The sequence below is a fragment of the Antennarius striatus genome, chromosome 18 (assembly GCF_040054535.1).
Source record: "Antennarius striatus isolate MH-2024 chromosome 18, ASM4005453v1, whole genome shotgun sequence".
Taxonomy (NCBI): Eukaryota; Metazoa; Chordata; class Actinopteri; order Lophiiformes; family Antennariidae; genus Antennarius; species Antennarius striatus.
In genome coordinates, this window is record NC_090793.1 from 7,508,674 (window position 1) to 7,531,750 (window position 23,077).

General features: G+C 40.2%; 1 protein-coding gene across 2 annotated transcripts in view; it reads left to right on the plus strand.

Annotated features, from left to right (window-relative positions):
• The window catches only part of LOC137611953 (ephrin type-B receptor 1-B), a 168,561-nt gene that overhangs the window by 119,263 nt on the left and 26,221 nt on the right, over nucleotides 1-23,077 (plus strand). Inside the window, exons 6-10 of one of the 2 annotated variants that reach the window (XM_068340180.1) lie at nucleotides 5,459-5,583; nucleotides 14,124-14,286; nucleotides 16,513-16,621; nucleotides 18,228-18,292; nucleotides 22,814-23,002. In XM_068340180.1, coding sequence (XP_068196281.1) covers nucleotides 5,459-5,583; nucleotides 14,124-14,286; nucleotides 16,513-16,621; nucleotides 18,228-18,292; nucleotides 22,814-23,002 — 651 coding nt within the window. The remainder of the gene's footprint in view (nucleotides 1-5,458; nucleotides 5,584-14,123; nucleotides 14,287-16,512; nucleotides 16,622-18,227; nucleotides 18,293-22,813; nucleotides 23,003-23,077) is intronic. The other variant, XM_068340181.1, reaches the window with a different exon arrangement.

The following is a 23,077-nucleotide window of genomic DNA, read 5'->3' on the forward strand; positions in this document are numbered from 1 at the left end:
TCTGCATTAAAAGCCAGGGGCAGCAAGTGGGGCCAGATAAAAGTGGAGCACAGGAGCAAGGGATGGGAGAGATGGAGGGAGGAGAGAGGAGCGCAGGACACAGTCACCAATCACTGTCAGCATCATCGTCCCAGGGTGACAGTGGCTGGGCGCAGTTGGAGGGGATGGCAGTGCTTCATTGGGCTGAACCTCACCCTTTTACAGGCACACCACGTTGTGTCTGACAGGCTGTTCACATAATAGCTTCTAGGACACACAAATGCACATAAATATGCACATATACTTTTACCGTATCTCCTTTGGGAAATTCAGGAGACTCTTTTATTTCCCCTTTTGGAAATGTCATGAGAATTTGTTTCGTACAAATAATCATTTTATCATATATGTAGAACTAAAATTTGCCCCCAAAGAAGGTTCTTCCAACTTACAGAGACGATGCCTCACAAAGATGAATTGGAAGCTGGAAGCATGCATTAAAAAAGAATCCATGGAGTTCCCTTCTGCATTTGTTTCCTAAATGCATGAACTGAATTAGGAGCAGGACTCTGGTCTGGGGCTATGGAAATGCTTCCCCTCCTCAACCCCATCTTTCATTGCAGGAATTTCTGTGTGGAGTACCTCTCCCTTGGGTCTGTCAGGAACAGTGTGTGCCTGTGGCCGGTAATTGATAATGCGGCACAGGCACCCCTAGCCCTGGTCAGTGGAGCGTGAACCAGGCTGAGAGGCAGGGAGGTTGAGGAGCATTGAGGTGAAGCTCAGCCCTCACATTCTGTCTAGAGTATGAAGGGTTGGGGGAGGAAGGGAGAGTGGGCAGGAGGTGAGAGCAGGAGGGAGAGAAATGGAAAATAATCCATTTCACATTGGCAGGATAAACAGAGCTCAGTCATTTGTTTACATTTACATTTTGGGTTATCCGACAATCAAATGAAGAAGTGTTTACCTGAAAAAATGAAGAGGGGAGGGGAAAAAGGAATTTACAAGCAAAAAAAAAAAAACAGAGCAAAAAGGTCAGGGGAATTTTCTTCCTTTACAACTTTTTGCGTAACCGTGATAACGGTTACGCAAGGGTGAAATACAAAGAGGAGGTAGCCATTAAGTAGTCTAATAAATGGGATCATTTAGTCATGAGAGGGTACCATTTTCTGCCATTTGAATAGAGGAGTTATTCAGAAGCACAGCAGAATGAGTGGAGACCAGGTGGAGCAATGACTAGGCCTCAGCAGCAAGCAGGCGGAGAGCCAAGAGGCTGATTGGCACAAAATTTAGAGCATGAGTTTGTGCAGGGGGCTGTATTTATGCCTGCATACAGAGAGGTGGTGACTTGCTCTCAGCACTGAATAAAAAGACCAATGCTTCAAAATGAATATGAACAGCCGCTATTCATACCTCCTTGTGTTTCCACAAGTCAGTTTGATGAATAAGTTTAGTTGGATACATCTTTGAAATTGGAATTTATCTGAGAACCTCAGAGAAGATGGTGATCATACAGTGTTTTGGGGGCTTATTTATAATCTATTAAAGGGATCCATATTTACATAAATTTGAGTAATTTGCATTTTTTTATTTGACGTTTTCAGAAAAAAAAAATTGAAACAAATTTCTGCCTCCGGGAGACATTGATGAATGTACGCTAAGAATTCAAGTCAACCCACCTCCCTCAACCACATTGGAAAGCTGTGACTCAATAAAGCAATGAGTAAATTTAAATTGGAAAATTTATTGAAGGTTTATTATTAACTAATCTGCTTTGTGAGTGGTTTGATCAAAAGCAAAAAGCCTAAAAAATAAATTAAATTCAAATGTTGCTTTTACACCAATGAAATGAGGATAAAAAATATGTAATCCCACTTTCTGAAAAGTTTCACATTTTCTGCTCTAACAGTTTTTGTCAGGTAGGCCCTCCTGTGATAAATTCTCTGCTGCAGAGGAACTTTTTATCTCCAGCAGCAAGAGTGGCTGTTTACAACAGAGAAAATAGAAAGTCAGTTAGCATGAACGGGTACAGGACAGAATATCTCAAGAAACTTTAACTTAATTAACAAGGGGATAAAGAATGCCTTGGTTGCGTATAATCATTTGAGCTGTGCATATTTCAGATAGCCTTTTACTTGCTACCGGCCAAGTCAGGGATGCCTGTAAGATTTGGGAATTTGAATGCTGCTCTCGATTAAATATTATCAGACAGCATAAATAAAGAGAATAAAGTCCAGTTTTTTTTAAAAAACTACTTAACATCATTGAAAATATCTGTGGATTTGAGGGAACCTGCCAACAAAATGTCATTAACCCTTGCTTTATTGGTTAAAATTAGCATCAAATGACATTCTTTTTAATGTGCTGTCAGACATTTAGTCCATTTGGATTAATATTTTTTCAGCATGTCAGATATTTATTTAGCTTTTGTCTAAGTAATAAATATTCAGTATGTGATAGGGCATTGTACTATTTTTGCCTTTGGCCTTTATAATAGATTTAAAGAAAAGTGCTTGTGTCCAGCTTGGCAGTTTCACTGAATGCAAGGAAGAAAAAAAATTCTTAAGAATGACATGTGATTTATATATATATATATATATATATATATATATATATATATATATATATATATATATATATATATATATATATATATATATATATATATATATATATACACACACACACATATTATGAAGGGTTTAACAATTAAATCACTTAAAATCAATTTTTAAACAAATTTTAAATTTTATTTTCCAAACTCATCCAAATTTAAGTGAATTACAGAGATCTTCAAGATCTCAGTTAATTAGTTGTTACATTGAATGCACATTTAACTAATAGTTATTGTATGATTGAATTTAATGACTTTGTTCTTATTTTATTTTACAAAACACTCCCTGTTACGTTAGTGACAGGGAGTGTCCATACAGTATAGTCACTAACGAGACTGTACTGTTTGGTCGTGACCACATGATTATGTTTGCAAAGTTGTACTGTATCCCCTCAACCATATTGTTTAACATTAATTCATAACCTGACTTACAATTTGAATTTTACAAACAAATGTTTATAATCAATAAAAAAATGAGGTCATTTACTATTTTATATTACTTCAACATAGCAGCACATCCACTGCAACATGACATTAGAACATCTAACGTGTTTTGTACTTGAAAGTGTATTATTAAAGAACAAAAATATAGAACATTAATAATCAAGTTATTCACATACTGAAATGAAAAATTATAACATCTCCTTCATGGTACACCTCCAATGAGCAACTTATGAAGGGGACGGCGCCTTGCTCAAGGGCGCCTTGCTCAAGGGCGCCTTGGCAGTGCTCGGCAGGTGAACTGAAACCTCCCGCTGTCAGTTCACACTCCCGGGTTTAACCACCAACCCTCCTGTTCCCAGTCCAAGACATAGTGGACTGAGCTACTGCCGCCCCCAATCAGCATTATATTCATGTTTTATTATATCATACATTATTTAGCACTCTGGGATTCTTAAGAATGACATGTGATTTACAAATCAATATATTATTATTATTATTATTATTATTATTATTATTATTATTATTATTATTATTATTATTATTATTATTATTATTATTATTATTATCATTAATTCAAATTCATTAAAAAAACTTAATTATAAATGGGCAACTGAAGACACATAACGCAGGACTGGTGCACAAAAAAATAATAAAAAGAAAAAAAATACAGACTTACAGTAATAAATAGAAAGCCAACACTAACACTAAAATATACAATAAACAGATATGTACAATATAAAAAGCTATGTGCAAAGGTGTAATATATAACATATCAAGACCCTTCATATTGTGGCATCATTATGTGTGTTAGTGTGAAGGGTGTCAAAATGCAAACATACAGTGTAAACAAATAGTGTAAACATAAATAATAAACATAAATAATGAAATAAATACACTGTTTATGTTAAATAATAACACAAAACTTAGTTCAAAATCTAGTTAATTCAAAGCTAGTTAGTACAAAAACAAGTTACTTTAAAACTTCAAAGTTCAAAACCAAACAGCATGGGATGGTGGTGTGTAGGAAAACTCTGGTGGTGAGGAAGATGAAGAGGGCAAAGGCAGAGCAGAAAATGAATCTGCAGAAAGCTTATGACAGGGTGCCCAGAGAGGAACTGTGGTATTGTATGAGGAAGTCTGGAGTGGCAGAGAAGTATGTTAGAGCAGTGCAGGACATGCATGAGGACTGTAAGACAGTGGTGAGGTGTGCTGTAGGTATGCCAGATGATTTCAAGGTGGAAGTGGGACTGCATGAGGGATCAGCTCTGAGCCCCTTCTTGTTCGCTATGGTGATGGACAGGCTGACAGACGAGGTTAGACAGGAATCTCCAAGGACTATGATATTTGCAGATGACATTGTGATCTGTAGTGAGAGCAGGGAACAGGTGGAGGAGAAGCTAGAGAGGTGGAGGTTTTTCCTGGAAAGGAGAGTAATGAAGGTTAGCCGCAGTAAGACAGAGTACATGTATGTGAATGAGAGGGACCCAAGTGGAAGACTGAGGTTACAGGGAGAAGAGATCAAGAAGCTGGAGGATTTTAAGTACTTAGAGTCAACAGTCCAGAGCAATGGAGATTGTGGAAAAGAGGTGAAGAAGCGTGTACAGGCAGGATGGAATGGGTGGAGGAAAGTGTCAGGTGTGATGTGTGATAGAAGAGTTTCAACTAAAATGAAAGCAAAGGTGTACAAAACTGTGGTGAGACCAACGATGTTGTTTGGTCTAGAGACAGTGTCACTGAGGAAAAGACAGGAGACAGAGCTGGAGGTAGCAGAGATGAAGATGCTGAGGTTCTCTTTGGGAGTGACCAGGATGGATAGGATCAGGAATGAGTACATCAGAGGGACAGCACATGTTAGAGGTTTTGGAGATAAAGTCAGAGAGACCACACTGAGATGGTTTGGACATGTCCAGAGGAGAGATAGTGAATATATTGGTAGAAGGATGCTGAGTTTTGAACTTCCAGGCAGGAGGCCTAGAGGAAGACCAAAGATGAGGTTTATAGATGTAGTGAAAGAGGACATGAAGGTAGTTGGTGTGAGAGAAGATAATGCAGAAGACAGAGTTAGATGGAGGCAATTGATTCGCTGTGGCGACCCTGAAGGAAAAAGCCAAAAGGAAATATACAAGACTTTTCTTAGAATAAGTACTGTATTTGGCTTCCAAAAGACCTTCCAATGTGCATCAAGCACTTTTTAATATATTTGGATCAGTTTAATACTGTGTCCATTGCATCCAATGGAATGACTTCTGGTGAATGAGCACAAAGTTGTTTGAAGTTCTACAATCTGGAACCGACTCTGTCAAAGTCCTTACTGTCAAAACTGTGACACCCCATACCATGGTTTGGCAAAAGTATGCTCATTTTTGGCTAATATATGGATGAAATTGTCTGGACTGATTGTGTGTCCTTCTGTCTTTTACCTCACAGCCCCCTCCATAGTTCCAATAATGCACCAAATCAGCTCCACCATGAATAGCTTCACACTGTCTTGGCCACAACCTGAACAACCCAATGGCATCATCCTGGATTATGAGCTGCGCTACTATGAAAAGGTGAGTGAGTGTACGTCTGTGTGTGTGTATGTGTGTGTGTGTATGTGTGTGTGTGTGTGCGTGCGTGCGTGCGTGTGCATGCGTGTGTGTGTTCAAATGCATAAACAAACTCTGCTCACGCATAAAAAACTGCACACAGCCCTAAAAATCAAAACTTTCCTGGATATTTGTGAGAGGAGTCCCCTGGGTTGATAACATGTTCTTTGACTGAGTCCACTCCATCTCTCCCACTGTTCTTTGGTTTCTCCTGCTGATGCAGTGAATAGGTTGACCTCTGCACCGGGCCCACTCTGCATAGTACAGCAACCTGCCCTGCTGTGAAAATGCATTGCGTCTGGAGGGAGTCTCATCGACCTGTCTGCTCACGCACAATATGTCTACTTTATTAAGTCACAAAGCCTTGCCCCACAGCGCTGATGCTGCTCTGGTATTGACCTATAGGCTTTTCCCAAGGCCGGGGACCTAATGATACCTAGAGATCGGAAACCCTAGCTTTTTGTTTGGGCCCTTGTTTGTCCTCCCAAAGCTAATCGATAAATATAGCAAGGCTGCTCATGCATGTTCATTCCTCTACCTTTGTCATTGTAAGCTGAGACTTGGTTATGTGCACTCTCAGCCATGTTGTGCTTTCCAAATAAAGAAAAAATCAATAGAAGTTTTATAAATGTTTTTCTTTTTCTGTCGAGTTATTTATTTCACAAAAACTCATTTTATCTAAGGTTGTTGGATCAATATTCACAGCCCCACCTTAGAATGGTGTTTGCCACATTTAACCTGTTTTTTTATCGGGGAGAACTGTTTGCAGTCAGAAGCTCAGTCCTTCTGCCCTCCCAGCATTGCTTAGGTCGTAAAATTGAATCGGTTGCCATGGCCCTAAGAAACCCTATCTACCAGACAGCTTAGTGTCTTGTAAATAATACTAATAATAGTTCATGAATATCAATGAAACATAATCCTATTGATGTGTATGTACCGTGTCCTCACTCAAATACATGAGCATAGTGTAATCACAAATTAGTGAATTAAGGATGACAAGATTCTTAATTGCACCAGGATGATTCAGGTGAGAGGGGGGGTTGATTCTATACGATGTCTACCTCTATTTTAAGATCCCTTCAAACCCTCCTGTACAGTATGTGTCTCCATCTATAAAATGTACCACAATGTGAGCGTGAGTAAGACACAGAGGGTGAGTCTGAGTGATTGCTTTGTGACGCACTGAGCTGTGAAGATGAGATTTCCACCTGGTGGTCCTCCTTTGACATTCTGTATTTCGGGCCTGACAAGGCTTTTTCCAGGCTCCATCAGACTTTTTTTTTTTTTTTTCTGCCAGCCTCCACAATCCAAAGTGTCACTGCTGATGTGTTTTTGTGCCTGATTAAGACCAATGTTCAGGAGAAGAATAAAAACATTTGGTGTCAAATTTAGTGAGAAGTACCAAGTACTGTAGAGCAAATTCCAGTTTCGTAATTTCATACTTATAATTTATTGCAGGCCTAATAAAGGGGTCTGTCTGTAATCTGTCATTCATGTTACTTTTGTGGATGGTTTGTGAGCTCTTTGTACTTGGAAAAGAAGGGAATTGAAAAATGTTGCACCAGGTTCACCCAGTCCTCGTGCTCTCTTCTGAACTATAAATTCTTGAGAGGTTCTGAAAATCTGGAAGTTCGACACAGCTGTAAAGTAAGGATGTGGCTTTTTAGCCATAAAAGGCAATTATGAATGGATGTCTCTCACCATGTCTATCACACCCTCGTCTGTTCATTCCCAGCATTACCGAGCACCAGCGGTAACTTAACTGCAGACGGGATAATGAAATCGTAAAAAATTGGCTTCTTTATGCCTCGCTGTACTTGCCTTCTTTTTTATGCATCTCACCAATGTCGACATTAATCTGAGCATAGTCACACTGTTATGGTTCTGGAGTTGAATGTCTCAGCATGACTGGCGCAGTCAGCTAGTCCTTAGCACAGCAGAGAGCTGTCTCTCTGCACACTCTATCTCACAGGAAGCTCACTATGCCCATTTAGAACAGTGTCTTCTTCAGCAGCGTGGCATATAACTGCAGGGTAATAACAAAAGAAAATTATAGTTGGTTTTTATAGCCTTTGCTTAATGTTGCAGTTTTAGCCATATTTCTCTCAACTTTAATTTTTTATAGACACAGGAGGACATTTTAATAAGTGTTTTTCTTAAAATGACTTTTGAGACATGTCTTGTTTGATGATCCGCAGCAGAGAAGGAGAAGGAGTTGAGAAAATGATATGCTCTGATGATGTTGACCTTGCTTGTGTGACCTTGACTGCTGGACATCCATAACTTCCTGGGGCTGCAACCAGCGTGTGCTCAGTGGTCCCAAGGTTGTTGATTTCAACCCACTCAGTATCCCTGGGATTATTTTCATTTCTCAATCTTTTCTGCTGCCCGTCTCCTCTATCCTTCATTTTCGTGCATGACCTGGAAATCGATCTTGATACACCTTTGCTGAGGATGTCTCATTTCCTAAAATTCATCAAGAGGAGAGAGGAATGAGAAGAGGTCAGGCGTGCTGCATGGGCATGGGTAAACTCATGTCATCTTCTCAGAATCTGTGATATTTTGTTTATAAATGATAACTATTCAGCACTATTGTGCTCATCTGACAGAGATCAAAATACAGTGGAAGCCAAATCAATGTTATGGGAGATTGAGATTGAAGAGCATTTTCATATATACGTGTGTGTGTGTGTGTGTGTGTGTGTGTGTGTGTGTGTGTGTGTGTGTGTGTGTGTGTGTGTGTATGCATATACACACACACACACACACACACACACACACACTGTGCATATATACTGTGTATATACTGCATATGACACTGGTGATGGCTGATGACCCTGGTTAACTTAATAAATAATGAGGTTGGTGGATCTTTGAAAGCCGTGTGTTGATGGGGAGGTAGAGGCCATGCACGAATACTGCAAATTTAAAATTGTAGTTCTGAAAAGAGGATTCATGAAGTGTTATACTACGGGCTTTTAAGAAGAACTAAATGCCATGTTAAGAGATGGTTCCCACATTCATTCTAAATAATATTGTCCATCAATAACTTACATGATTTTCTAATGATTGGCGCAAACAAAATTCAATATTTATATTTGTATTTAGACTTCTTCTTCTTTTCTTTTCTTTTCACTTCAGGCTCAAATTCTGACATGGCAACAAGTAGTATCACGGAGCACCTGTCATTATTTTTATGTGGAGGACATCCAAAAATATGCCCAAGCATGACATGTCACCTGTAGTAATACTTCCCCACAACAACAAAAATAAGACCAGTCTTCAACCCACCTATTACGGTTGTAATCACATGAGAGACATGGATGGTGATAACTCAAAAAGGCTGCATTATGACAGTTTCACCTGAAAGCTCTACTGAGTGCTGATGGCTGTTCTCTCAACAGGCTTCACTCCCCTTCTCAACCTACTTTCTCATTACAGAGTAAGTGGGCTCGGGAATTGGGTAGTATGATGAAATGAATTAAAGGTTTTCAGAGAAAACTTGAATCTCATGCTCACAGTCTCTCAATTTTCCTCCCCCTTTTTTTTCTTCTGGTTGCCTGGAAATTTGGGGAGGGTGGAAATAACTCAGCATAGCGGAGGTCAGGGCTTCCATTACAGCTGCAGCCGAGCAGCCACTGGCTCTGGTTACTGATGGCACTGAGTGAGTGTGTGTGTGTGTGTGTGTGTGTGTGTGTGTGTGTGCTGATATCAGATAGAGGTTGTGTGTCTGTTTGTGTAGCAGCGGTCGGTCAGCAAGATCCATTCCGAAAGACAGCAGTGCCGGCATGGCATAATAGTAAGTAAAAAATTCAAATAACAACAACATTTACAGTGTGTCTTCCTTTTTGCAGTGACCATCTGCATTTTTGATAGAGTCCAAAATCTCTCTTGTAATTTACATACAATTAGCAATTCTTCAAAAGAGAGGCCAGGAGGAAGTGTTTATCATTCTATTCCTCTCTCCCTGCCAGGATTCAAAGTTGGCCACAACACTTTTGTAGACACACACAGATGTTCTATAGACAAGTTTAGATTTTTAATGGAACCTGCGAAAAGCAGGACTCTCTCGAGCTTTCAACAAGGGTATTCACATTTCTTACCTCAGCCTCTCTTCTTCTTTTCCTTTGTTTATCCCCCAGACTGCTCGCTCAAGCCTGCATGTTAGTCTCCAGTTGAATGGAATGCATACAAAGAGTCATCTTAAAAGGAGGTGGCTGCACAGAACAAGGAAAAGAAATTCTATGTTACAATGCACATTCAAAATAGGATTAGATTAAATTTTGGTTGTTGTTACCATGTGGTAATATAGTTTGCATTACTGTATGATGCAGCTTTCCCTGCTCCACTGCATTCCACTCTAACTCTTTTGTTTTAAGTAATTGTGCCCGGTACCGACCTAGGTAAAGCTTAGATGGTCCTAAAAGTTGGCAGATCAGATTAGTCATAAAGAGTAGTTACTGCATCAGCACAGCACAAACACAAACCCGCCATTTTTTAGAAGGCTGAGCTGCTTTAGTGGCCGTATTTTTATTTTTTTAATTGTATTGAAGAGGTACAGATGTTCCTGTCTTGAGCTGAAAGGAGGACCAGGAGAGGTAGAAGTGAGGTGTTGGAAAATGATGCCACAGCATTACTAAGATGAACACTCAACACACTGTATGTTTAGGTGTTACTACCGTCTAAAGAAAAATGATCATTGGAAAATGACCCACTACCATAGATGAGTGTAGTCAATACTGGAACTTCTTTAACTTCTGATAAAGAAAAAAGGAGGGGGGAAACACTGGGCTCAGGTGTTCCCATTAGGTGATGACCAAACCACATCTTCTGACATCTGAAATGAAGAAAGGATCAAGGACTCGGCCCAGCAGCCAATAGAGGCGTCATTTTCGTTCCGTTTCCATTTTCGTTTAAGAATGGAATTCATGAGGAAATGGTAGACATTTGTAAGTGCTAATAAAACCCATTTAGTCTGAAAGATTTATATTATTACCACATATTTCCCTATTTCTTTTCTTTTTACTTCAGGCAATACAAGTAAAATTTACATTAATGGGAGAAAGTTCTTTCTTTTACTTCTGCTTTACAAACATTAGTATCTTCCTGTGTGTGTGCGTGCGTGCGTGCGTGCGTGTGTCATAGAGAGAGACAGTGAAGGAGAGAGAGAGCTAGCGACAGGATGTGAAGACAACAAATGGTAATCCACCATGTCTGTTATAAGACCAGGCAGCCATGTAGTCCCCTGCAACACACACACACACACATGCACGCAATTATACAGACACACACCAGAAAACCAGACAAACACACGCGCGCACACACACACACACACACACAGACACGCACATACACACACACACACACACACACACACACACACACACACACACACACACACACACACACAAAGGCATGTATCAAGTATATTCTCAAGTATAATATCTTGATGGCCTTAACAGACCCGTATTAGAAATATTCTTTGGACTGGATAACTCATCATTTGTAACGGAGATAGGGTAAAGGGCAGAAATATGTCAGAGAGAAGATTCAAATATAGATCTCCTCCATTCGGTCTGCTGGCAGTGAAACGGCAATCAGTAGAAAATTGGCAATTACAAAAAAATTAACTGAGAATTAAAAAAAAAAAAAAGACAAATGTATTGGCCCTCTAGCCGCCCAGGAATGAGGTGATCAAAGCTCGAGAGTGGTTCCATGGAAGTTAATTTCGTAAAGGCAGCCAAACCTTCTCAACAGGTCCAAACAAGTCAGGCATAAATTCTAAAATGAATATACACAGGGTCTATGGTGACCATATTGTTATCATTGGCAATGCATCTGATTAGCTGTTCTGCCATCTGCCTTCCCACCTGCAACTCTGTCTTTATTAAGCTTGGGTGTGGTCCTTCTAATCTCCATTTGACTGGCAGCAGGAGAGGACCTCTCGTTGTTGGAAGTCCTTCCTGGCAAGGCCTTTTTATTGGCTGTTCCTGGACCTGCTGGAGCACCAAATGCCAGCTCATTTTTAAACGACAGATGTGTGTGTGTGTGTGTGTGTGTGTGTGTGTGTGTGTGTGTGTGTGTGTGTGTGTGTGTGTGTGTGTGTGTGTGTGTGTGTGTGTGTGTGTGTGTGTGTGTGTGTGTGTGTGTGTGTGTGTGTGTGTGTGTGTGTGTGTGTGTGTGTGTGTGTGTGTGTCATAATCCCTATTTGACTGGCGACGTGAAAGGGACATTTCTAGCCGGTGCTCCCGTGAGAGATGTTCCCCCATTGGTAGTTTACCATCTGTCTGCTCACCTGTCCTCCATTAGAAAGTCAACTGGGGAGGGGGGGGGAGGGGGCGTGGCCCCCGAGATGACTGAAAGCAGCGGGCAGCGATTGCTGACCCAAAGCTGCCCATGTGCATTCAGCCATGTCTTACACCTGATGAATGGGTTTCTGTTGGTTCCAGTCTCTCATGGCGCCTCCTGTCCTGTAGCGTTTTCAGATGCAGAACCTGCTTAAATGTTTCTTTTTTACTGTTTATATGCAGCACATTTTTAAAGATGAGACAATCTCTTAACCAGTTGAATTCAGAATTCGATTTATAAACATCTTTTTCCTGTCAGAGATAAAATGAAAAGCCTGTTTGTCTGATGGGCTCACATCCCGAGCCCAAACATTTGTCTTCATCGAGCCCAAAGTGTCCAGTAAAAGCTAATGTGATTGCACACATCATTATGTGGGGGTTTGAGAGGTGGGGGTGGATTTCAGAGCTGTACTTACCTCGTCTGCTCAATGACGGAGCAACCGGAATGATTCAATTACACCAATCAGATTGGATAATGATTTCAATGTGGGCTGCTTCTGCCTCGAGTTTTTATCGCTTCCTGCCATCTTTCTCCTCCCTGACTTCCTCATAAATCCTCCTTGCCTGTCTGATTTTCCACTTTCACCATTGTCAAGATTTTATGTGCATATTTGCTTTTGAACACATGCATGTATATAAGCTATAGTGCTGTGTTAAGCAATACAATGTTTGCCAGGGTTAAAAAAAAGTTTGGCCTCTGAATTTAGAGTCTTTTACTGATGCAAGGAATTTTTGCCCATCAATTTTAAGTGCCCCCTCCCCCTTTCCATTTATACAATAAGACTGCATCTAGCTATCAGCAGGTTGCAGTGGTGGGTGTAGTGTAGGTGCAGTCCTATTTCCTGGCTGTCATATTCAGGCTGGGTTATGGGAAGGTGACAAGCTTGAATAATTACTGATCCCCCATAGCAGATACCTCCAGCAAACTACACTGCAGCAGACTGTTCGACCAGCTCTCCTGAGCCCGGAGAGAAAAAGATAGAAACAGAGGATTTGGAGGGCAGATCCCTTTGGTCAACATCAACATCCATTTACATAATGGATAGCTATAAGCAGAAGTTAGACCAGGTCAGAATGATGTAGAACAATGTTCAGACACCTACAATAAATATACAAATACATATCAATCAGACCTGGAAGATGCCTAGGAGGAGTCCGCATCTGTCCTGGTTTCATGCACAGGCTTAATGATGTGAAAGGGCACTTGAGAATTGTGGAGAAAAGTAAAATAAAATTCAATCCAAGCAAAACTTCGGATTCATTTGTATGTTTTGTGACTTTATGGTTTCCGAAGTTAAAACAGTGAGATATCTCTCCTCAGTTTTCCTGGTTAGCGTCTCTGCACCATATCAGCTTGTGTGGTTTTGTTGTCTTGGAGGTAATTTTCTTTGCTTTTTATTGTCACCTTAATGATTTCAGTTTCTCTCTATTTTTTGTTGTTGTCTTCCTCTGATTGCAAGAAATGTGTTCAGCCCTTTGAGCTTCATTTCATGGCAGTAATAAAATGCAACCTTCTGCAGACGACGAAATGAGAGCATGTGATGTTCAAATGTCCTGCAGCAATTAAACTGCCTTACAAATCACATCTTAAAATAACCAATGCTGCTCTATTACTCTTCAGTAGTAGCTATTACTTTACGTTATTTGTAAAAAAAAAAAAAAAAAAATCCTTAAGAACCTTTTAAATATATATGTATAAGTGGAAATATTGTGTGTTCGTCTGAGTGGTTTTTAATGCTTGCATGAGTGCTGCAGTGTAAAGCTTTTATATATCCCTACTCATTATTAAAATGAGCCCGTATGAGATCATTTTTTGAGAGATATTCACTTTCTTTTTCTTGTCTGTGTCACTGCTTTAACCTCTGTTTTCTATTCATACATTTCTATCTATCCTCTTGGAGTTTTTTTTTTTTTTATCACTCCATTTTCTGTGTCTCTAGTTTAAAACATCTGCAACACACAGTCTAAATTGATTTCCTATAAATCTGGTTCACTTTTCCTGCACCGTTTCCTGAAAATGTGACGCTGGAGAAGCCTGCCCTTGTCACACTGCCAAACCACTACTGGATCTGTTTATTTGACTTTTTGTAGCTGATATCTTCTCCTTAAATCATCTCTAACTTACTCCCTGTGCACGCTTCTCGCTTCTCGTTTCAGGACCACGCAGAGATAAACTCCACCATCCTGAGGAGCCAAACTAACACTGCGAGGGTGGAGGGCCTCAGGCCGGGAACGGTCTACGTGGTACAGGTGCGAGCGCGAACTGTGGCTGGCTTTGGCAAATACAGCAGCAAGATGTGCTTCCAAACCCTCACAGATGGTAAGGATGGCAAAGCCAGGAGAAATGTCTACCTTTGTCCCCCCGTCTCTCTCACCATCTCTCTCTTTCGCTTTCTCTCTCACATGCACACACACACACACACACACACACACATCCACGCACACAAACCCGATAACTCTTTTTGCAGTTTATAATGTTTTTGCTTTATTATTAGCTAGATAGAAGCTAACTGTAATATTTTATTGCACTTCTTGTGCAGCTAAATTAATTTCCTTCGCAGTCAGATTTGAGTGTTATTATATGTAGGGGGGGGGGGTTGCTTTGTATGCATACATTAGTGAATGTCTTTTATTCGTGCAACTGACTGTGCTTGATCCAAAAAGGCTTAGCTAACTGGTTTTTCACCTGGACCCATCTGTTGCCGGAGAGCCATCCCAGAATGCATAGCTGGGATTAGTAGTTGGTGAGATTAAATTTTTGCCATGGGGAGTCTGCAGTGTTGGTGAGGGAAGGGGCCTGGCTGAGAAAGAGCTCTAACACCTGCTACTCTGGCAAGGTTGTAGAAATATGTTAGTATAAGTGTGTGCAGAGTCTATGGTGCTGGTATCACATGTCACTTGGAGATGTTGTAAAATCAACAGCGTGATTCAGTCCAGATGTGTTTAACATTTTTACGTGTGTGTGCGTGTGTGTGTGTGCGTGTGTGTGTGTGTGTGTGGGGGGGGGGGGCTTAATTTATAACATGTCAAAGACAGAAGTGACATTCCTACACAGTATTGTGGCAGACGATGAATTAAACAGTGGTGATCCTGAGGGAGGGGAATATGGGAAGGGAAATAATGATGATGAAGGTGATCGTTGTGGCTACTTACCTGAGCAGAGCAGATGTAGCAGAACCATCATGGCACCCCCCCTGCATTCTGTTGCTCTCCCTCATGGACGCAAATGATCTTTCCCTCAAACACACTTGCTTCACACCCACGCAAACGCTGTTAATTGTTCATCCATTGGCACGACACCACAGGATGACATTCATCAAGGTAATTAGCAGCACTCTCCAGAGAATCGCTGACAGTCATGCCCATGACTTAACCCCTTGCACCTCCCTTCTCCGGTTCTAGAGCCCCGCCACCGGCTCACGAGGACACTATGATTAAAAAAAAAAAAAACATAAATAAATAACTTTTTTTTTTTGTTGCTATTTTTGTATGCTCTTTTAGTGTGCATACTGCACACATCTGCTTGTGCGTAGATGTGCTCACAAGCAGCGATGTCAAAGAGGTGATTGGTCAGTAACTGATGATGTCACAACCCAGTATCCAAGAAGTAACTGATTATATTCAGAGCCTATTTACTGGTGGAACAAGTTGCAGTGGTAATTCTGTCAGGAAAAATCACACCCCTTTGACGGGTGAAAGGGAGATTTATCTGGACCTCACACTCTTATTATGCATCATGGCAGCCCAAGACGACTGCCTGGAGTAGGCAAAACATCGTTCACAGTGTTTCCTTGAAACATACTTGATAAATGTGCGAGTTAAAAGTTTGAGCAATGCCTGTCACATTGAGTTTCCTCATACATCGCAGATCTGACTCTGCTCCACAAAAGCATTCATTCTCCCTTTATCACTTTAATCCAAAACAGGCCAATTCAGTACAGGGAATTGGATTTAGAAGATGCTTATTTCCTTGAAGTGTTGCTAAATCATGCATTTTTTAAACTGAAGTATTTGCTGGAACACCGGTACAAGCAAAGATACCTTAAGATTTTGCTCAGTAGCAGTTTTAAGTAGGGGTTTAAGCCATCCTATGAACAACCAGCAGCCCTCCCTGGTCAGGTACATAAAACACGTCTCTGAGATAGGGATTGACAGCACAGGACTTCCTTTTCAACACCTAAGGAACAGCATTCCATGGTGCACTTTCTTGTTGTCTCGTTTCTCACAGGTGCAAGAGAGAACGCATCAAAGACTCCTATCTTTCTTTCACCATCGGTTTTATGCTTTTCTCTCACTTTCTGTTTTTTTTTTTTTTTTTTTCAAAGTCAGCCTGTCAGTCAGTCTCGGTAAAGCCTGCCAGATTTCAGTCAGCATCGCTCAACAGCTAAAGAAAGAGGGAGAGATGTACATGTTTTCTTTAGACATCAGTACACCCAGGCCACTTTTCCTGTTCTTCTCCCACACCGTCAAATGAACACAGTCACGCTACTTCAACTCCACCCAAGCCGTTCATAATCTCCATCCATCTGTCTTTCTGTTTGTGCAGATGACTTCAAGTCTGAGCTGAGGGAACAGCTTCCTCTGATTGCGGGGTCAGCAGCAGCAGGGGTGGTCTTTATAGTTTCCCTTGTTGCTATCTCCATTATCTGCAGCAGGTAACTCCATTTTCCCTTTTATATTTCATTTTTTTCCTCAGACATAAACTTTATTCAATCTATCCTCTTCTCAGGCTCCCAGATTTTTCTCCTAAAAAAATTTACTCTGCTTTGACATTGGACATAGAGAACTATCAGTTCATTCCGTGTAAACTCTAAGAAATATAAGGTGTGAACAGGATAACATGAATCCCAATCTGTCCAATATAGTAGGCCATCATGGTCCTCCATTTGCCAGTAATGTCACACTGAGATTGGTCATCATTTTAAAAAAATTCTAAATTAACCATAATTTTCTTTGAACATAATTCTAACTTTATTCATATGGAGCCATTCAGAGCAACACCTAACAGGTACTCTGCAATGAGGTGACAAACGAAACAAATTCAGATCCAACAAATAAAATGGAGGCATACATAAACCAGCTAATTAAATTGATAGGTTGAATAAAACACGTCATAAAACAATGAAAGTAGTTGTAATAGTGCACACGAGCGGCACATTAAAGTAATAGATAAAGTTATAGATGAAATCAAGTTTTAGACTCAGTTAATATTCATTCATTTTCTATACCGCGTCCTTCACTTTTGCGGGTCACGGGGGTTGCTGGAGCCCATCCCCGCAGACTATGGCCGTGAGGCTGGGAGACGCTCCGGACATGCTGCCAGCGCATCATGGAACCACGCAAAAGACAAACAACCACTCAGGCAAACACTCACACCTATGAACAATTTGGAACTGACCAATCCGCCTTAAGGATACATTTTTGGGGGGTGAGAGGAAAACAGAGAGCTTAGAGAAAACCCACTCAAACATGGGGAGAACATATAGATTCCATACAGAACAGGACCTGAACCCATATCCGCCTTGCTGTTAGGTGACAGCGCTACCCACTACGCCACTCTACTGCCCGCTTGGTTAATATGAAATAACTATTTCAAAGTCATACTAATTGTTATTTGAAGACGACGGACATTCGTTTCATGCTAGTTCTCCTTTGTTACAGTTTGTTGATGTGTTTGACACACAACCACATCCACAGGTTACACTGTGATTGAATCCCTACGTGAGCTTATTGTACAGACAGACTGTCCAATCACAACAATCACTTTGATGGCAAGGAAAAGCCTGGCTGACACATCCAAAATGAAATATTCAATTCCGCAGAGAACAACTCCAGCTTTGCCCTGTTCACTTACTCGAGTCAAGTCTATTTAAATTTGCAGATGTTTTGTCACATTGTCACATTCCTATCTTGCTCAGCTTTAGATGTATGAAAGTCGAATTTTCTGCAATGCTGTGGCAACTTTGAGCTAGTAGAACGTTCATCAAACCGGCCGTGCTCTTTTGATGGTGAGGCAGAGGAGACAGATGAAAAGCAAAAAGATCTTATCGAGGTCTAATTAAAAATCGGCTCATTTCATAAACTTCATTTGCCATCGCTAACCTTCTGCAACTGATTCAATTTCTGCCTCGTCATTTCCACGCCATACAGAAAAACGAGAACATTAATAAGGCCTCGTTTACACTTTCTTTCATCCTGTATGCTCTCTCTCCCCATCTTTACCCCCCATCTTTCTTTTCTTAATATCCGTTGCTCCCACAGGAAAAGGGCATACACCAAGGAGGCAGTGTATAGCGACAAGTTGCAACATTACAGCACAGGAAGAGGTGAGTCCCTCCAATAAGATAGCATTTAAGTTTTGCCACTAGACTCATGCTATTGTTAATCTGATATTTCATTTTGAAGCTGTTCACTTGTTGACTCCTAAATTCGGAGTTGTAACACTTTTCCATGGTTCATGTTGATTGGAAAAGCCAATGCTAAATGCTAATTCCAAAGCTAAAGCCCACACAAATTAAATTTCCTGCCAGTCTGAACACAAATTTCATCCAATCCTTTTATATTGTTCTGTAAATTGCTGATAATAACAACTTCTGCATATACCTATACCAAGAGAATTTAACACCCCTATAATGGACACCAAGCCTACCTTTGTCTCTCTACTGGCTTAGGATGATGACCTGACATTTTTTCAAGTATGCCCTCGCTGAAAGATATTCATCCACATTAGTCAGTTATACCTGACATAACTTTCAGTAACATTCAAACATATTGTACAACTGACAAATATAAAAGTGGCAAATGCAAATAAAACACCATTAATACAACGTATGTAATACCGTAGATCTATTGTATATCTGACACTAGAGAAACATTTAATTGCCCAAAAATTAATTTACATAAGTCACACATGAGATTTTGGGCCGTTCCAAACAGGAGTTGGATCTTCAGACAAATAATGACAGATGCAACTCAATCCTTGTTTGTCTAAACATGCCTAATAGTTACAAAATGTATTAATTCTTCTGCTCAGGTTGAAATACTGTATGTCTGTTCTTTGCGTTCTGACATATTTCAATTATATTTGCTCTAGCTCTTTTACTCTTGTGTTCAGTCGTCTCCTGCTGTCTTATCATGTTATAGAACAGGCACACAACGTCTGTAGTCTTGCGTAATGCATTAATGAAAAGGAGATAAGGTAATAGAGAAACAGCCTCAATCACAGGCGTTTATGGATGTAAATGTCACTTTCCTGCTGTTACACAATGACTGACAGCCATTTCGCAGACCTGTTTGAAATATGTGATTAATTCATGTTCTGTGCAGTCCTTTAGCGATAAACTGGAGGTAACACACGTATACCTACACACAGACACAAAAGTTTGTGTTTAAAAATTGTGCCTGGAATAAAAGTCCATGTACTGCTGACCCAGCAGCCTGAAAAGAGGCTCACTCAAGGGGATAGACTTTTGTTGAGCCTGACATAGCAAAACATTCCAACACGGTTACTTTTGTCACCGCTACAGCCTGGGGGCTCATTAAAACTGTTGTGGGGAGAAGAGTCAGTTCTGTCAAAGGCTATCTCCGAAAAAGCCAAATGCAATTAGGACGAGTGGTGAAAATAAACAAAAGATCAGAGATGCTTGCAGGCCTAATCACCAAATACGATATTTGAAGTGGAAATAAAACACTGACTGATAAGAGCTCCCATTCATAGGTTTATTCCTTCAACTTTCAAACTGCCAACGCTCACAAAGTAATCCCCAATGAAGCGATCCTTTGTTTTCTTCTGTCCTCTAAGATTTGACTGACAGTTTTGTAATTACAGCCATCAACGCAACAATTAAATAGTGCTGCTCAGCCAATTGTTTTGGGTGAATCTCCAAAAACGTGTGTCGCTGGCATTCACCCAGCTGCCAACTTTTCCAGCTGTTGTCACACACGTCAGGTGATGTCTCCATATTTTAACTGGCTGTGACAGACGTCAGGAGAGATCCTGCTCATTTTCTGAATACGGAAGTGTAGCTGAGTAGTTATAAAGACAAGACCTCTAAATAGATGGGGCATCCACCAAATAGAGTGGAATGCTTGAATCACTCTGTCAGATTAATCTTAATTAAATAATTCATCAAGTGTTGTCTGCACTGCATTAAGTATATTTATGATTGGCTTTATGTTAATTGCTCACAACAGTGCAGGATCGACATCACCAGAATACATTCATAATGCTACATATAGTCATGGTGGCTTCATTTTATTATTCCTTTTTTACTCTTTCCCACATATCAGTTACCTGTCAACATTAGTTCATGAGCTAACAGGCAACATTATGCCTTTTATTTTGTAAATGTCCCTAATGTATCTCCTAAAACATCCTAGGATCATCAGCATTTGAAGTCTGTGACTTCTTAGTGTCAGCTGTTGGTGCCTCATCATCTGATGCTGATCTGATCGAGAATGGATTTAAAACCCCATTTAAACATAGTTTTTGTTTGACATGAAATATGTTTTTCTTCCCATGTAACTGCATGCATGCTGTGTTCACATGACTTCAATGAGCTAGATGAGACTCAAAAAAAAATTGAAAGAGGAAATTATAGAAAGCAGCATATGCTTGAAAAACACAAGCTACCATCTATACAAATGTTAGTTAATATCACACTGTGTTTTAGATCTATGCTGCGCTTCCCATGCTAATAAGCTGCAGTGTTGGTTTAAAAAATTATTTTCTGACATCAAACAATGGCTAATTTGTCTGTGTTTAGGAAGTAAACCCAACCAATTACGTGCATACAGCCACAGAACAGATTAGTCTACATTTCTGGAATGAAATGAATTTGGAATGAAATTACTATAGTTAAACTGTGAGTGGATAATCACATCAAATATAATTATACTAAAATTGCTAAATTACAAATTAAAAAGGAATTAAAAATAATTAAATTGTTTGGATAAAGACCTGACATATGAAATAATTATTTTGACATGAAAAGATTTAATTCACAGACATGGTTGTTAGACTTTGGACAGTAGATTCTTTCTAGTATGACCAGTAAATTGATTGTATGTGTAGCCATTCAAAGATTAGTGCAGCATTACTGCAATACAGTAGCTTTGTGAATACATTAAGGCTTTAGTAAACAAGCATGGTGGAGTATTAGCACATTAAATACTGGACTTTGGAGAAAATAATACAATTAAATACAGACCATTGATGTTTCATTCATTAAGATAACCCAAAGAATATTATTCCTTTGAGCAACGTTGTGCTGTTTAGATTGATAGTCCACATTTAATAACGTAAAATCCACCCACTTATGGCTTATATTTTCTTATCTCCTTGGTAGGTGTAAAAGATTCATTATCTTCACGACGCCTTTGAGTCATCACAAAAGCCTTAAGTTCTTTTCTGACATGCTTCCTTCCAATATTACTTAAGAGTGGAAATGACTTTTAGTTGTATTTGCTTCATACACGCATATAAAGCAACACTGAAATATTAAAAGGGAGACTCTCTTCATTTTCTGATGGCCATAAATGATGAGTCTAGTTAATGAAAGCTGTACCATACGCGAGGGAGAGATATAAACTATTTGCATTTTTAAATCACAAAGGAAAGCAGGTTCTGAAATGGATGGGCATGTGTGCGTCTTTTGAAGCTGAGCCTATGCACTGTTATATATTTGTTGCAGTATATGCTCCTAGCTGAGGTTTTGAATCCCAGCCAGTTATGCCACTAAGCAAGCAGCTTGGCGACACTTGTAAATAGGGCAACTTCATGGAATGCAAAGCTGTAAACCCCCTGATGGATTAACTTGAATACAATCTGTATGGAATCTCTAATTAGCAATTACATTCAAACAGACGAAGGTCAAGACAATTAGTGTGATAACTAGAGTCAGCTTCTAGTCAAGAGCAAGGTGAGCCACCTTAATGCCTTCACCTTATCTTCCACCTGACTCTTGAGACCCCTCCTTCTCTCTGTGTGACTTATGCAAATGAGAAAGGACAAATTGACTTGATGGAGATGGGTTTATTCCAATCATGGCTGCCAGGGTTTTGACTAAACAGCTCTGAGGAAGAAGGGAGCCCTTAGCTGTCACTGTGGAAATTGTGATTAACGTCTTCTTGCTCGCCATATTGTCCATCATGTGACAGTATTTATTGAATTTATTTACAAGTGTTTTTCTGCAATCTTGTCCACCCGGGCCTGTCAAGGTGGAAAATCTGTACTCCATTTACAGACATTGGCTGTTGTGAACTGAGCTCACCTACTGCATAAGAGCACAAAGAGCTATTTGGTAGGGCAGTGGTTTTATCTCTTTATGAGCTCATGTAGGAAAATGCTGTGGGGAAATTGGTTCGACCACTATCAAAGATCAGAGAGTGCTAGGGTAAGGGATAAAAGACTTTAGAAAAAAATCTGTCTACATTTGCTCACACCATCATCTCTCTCTCTCTATCTCTCTCTCTCTCTCTCTCTCTCTCTCTCTCTCTCTCTCTCTCTCTCTTCGGAGTTATCAAACCACCATTTTGTTGCCTGCTTGACTTGTAGCAAAGGCCGCTCCTGCAGCCATCCACGTATACTGTACACTTCATTGTGTCCAATGTGTGCATTTACATACCGTAGTGCTCTTGCCCATCTCTGAGGAGGGCTGTAGAAGAAATGGAATTATTATCATTAACCACTCTAAAGCTTCTAGTGATTGTAAGTAATGCTGTGTCACAGTGTGATTTAGGCTACCACTTGAAGGGCAATTACATTCATTATTGTTAGCATTAGCCTAAGTGAAAAAAATAACTTTATCTCAAACTGGAAAGCTCATTTAGCACTTTGGTTGTTTTAGAGCTCTCTTTGCGAGCCGACATGTCTAACTGCCCCTCCCCACTGGGCTGCCCGACCCACTTCTCAGGCTCCCCGGGGATGAAGATCTACATAGATCCCTTCACCTACGAAGATCCCAATGAAGCTGTGCGAGAGTTTGCCAAGGAGATTGATGTCTCCACGGTCAAGATCGAGGAGGTCATTGGTGCAGGTATGAACCCTGGATTACACATGGAACAATTTGCATATGTGTCTATACATAGAATGAAAAATGAATGTAGATTCC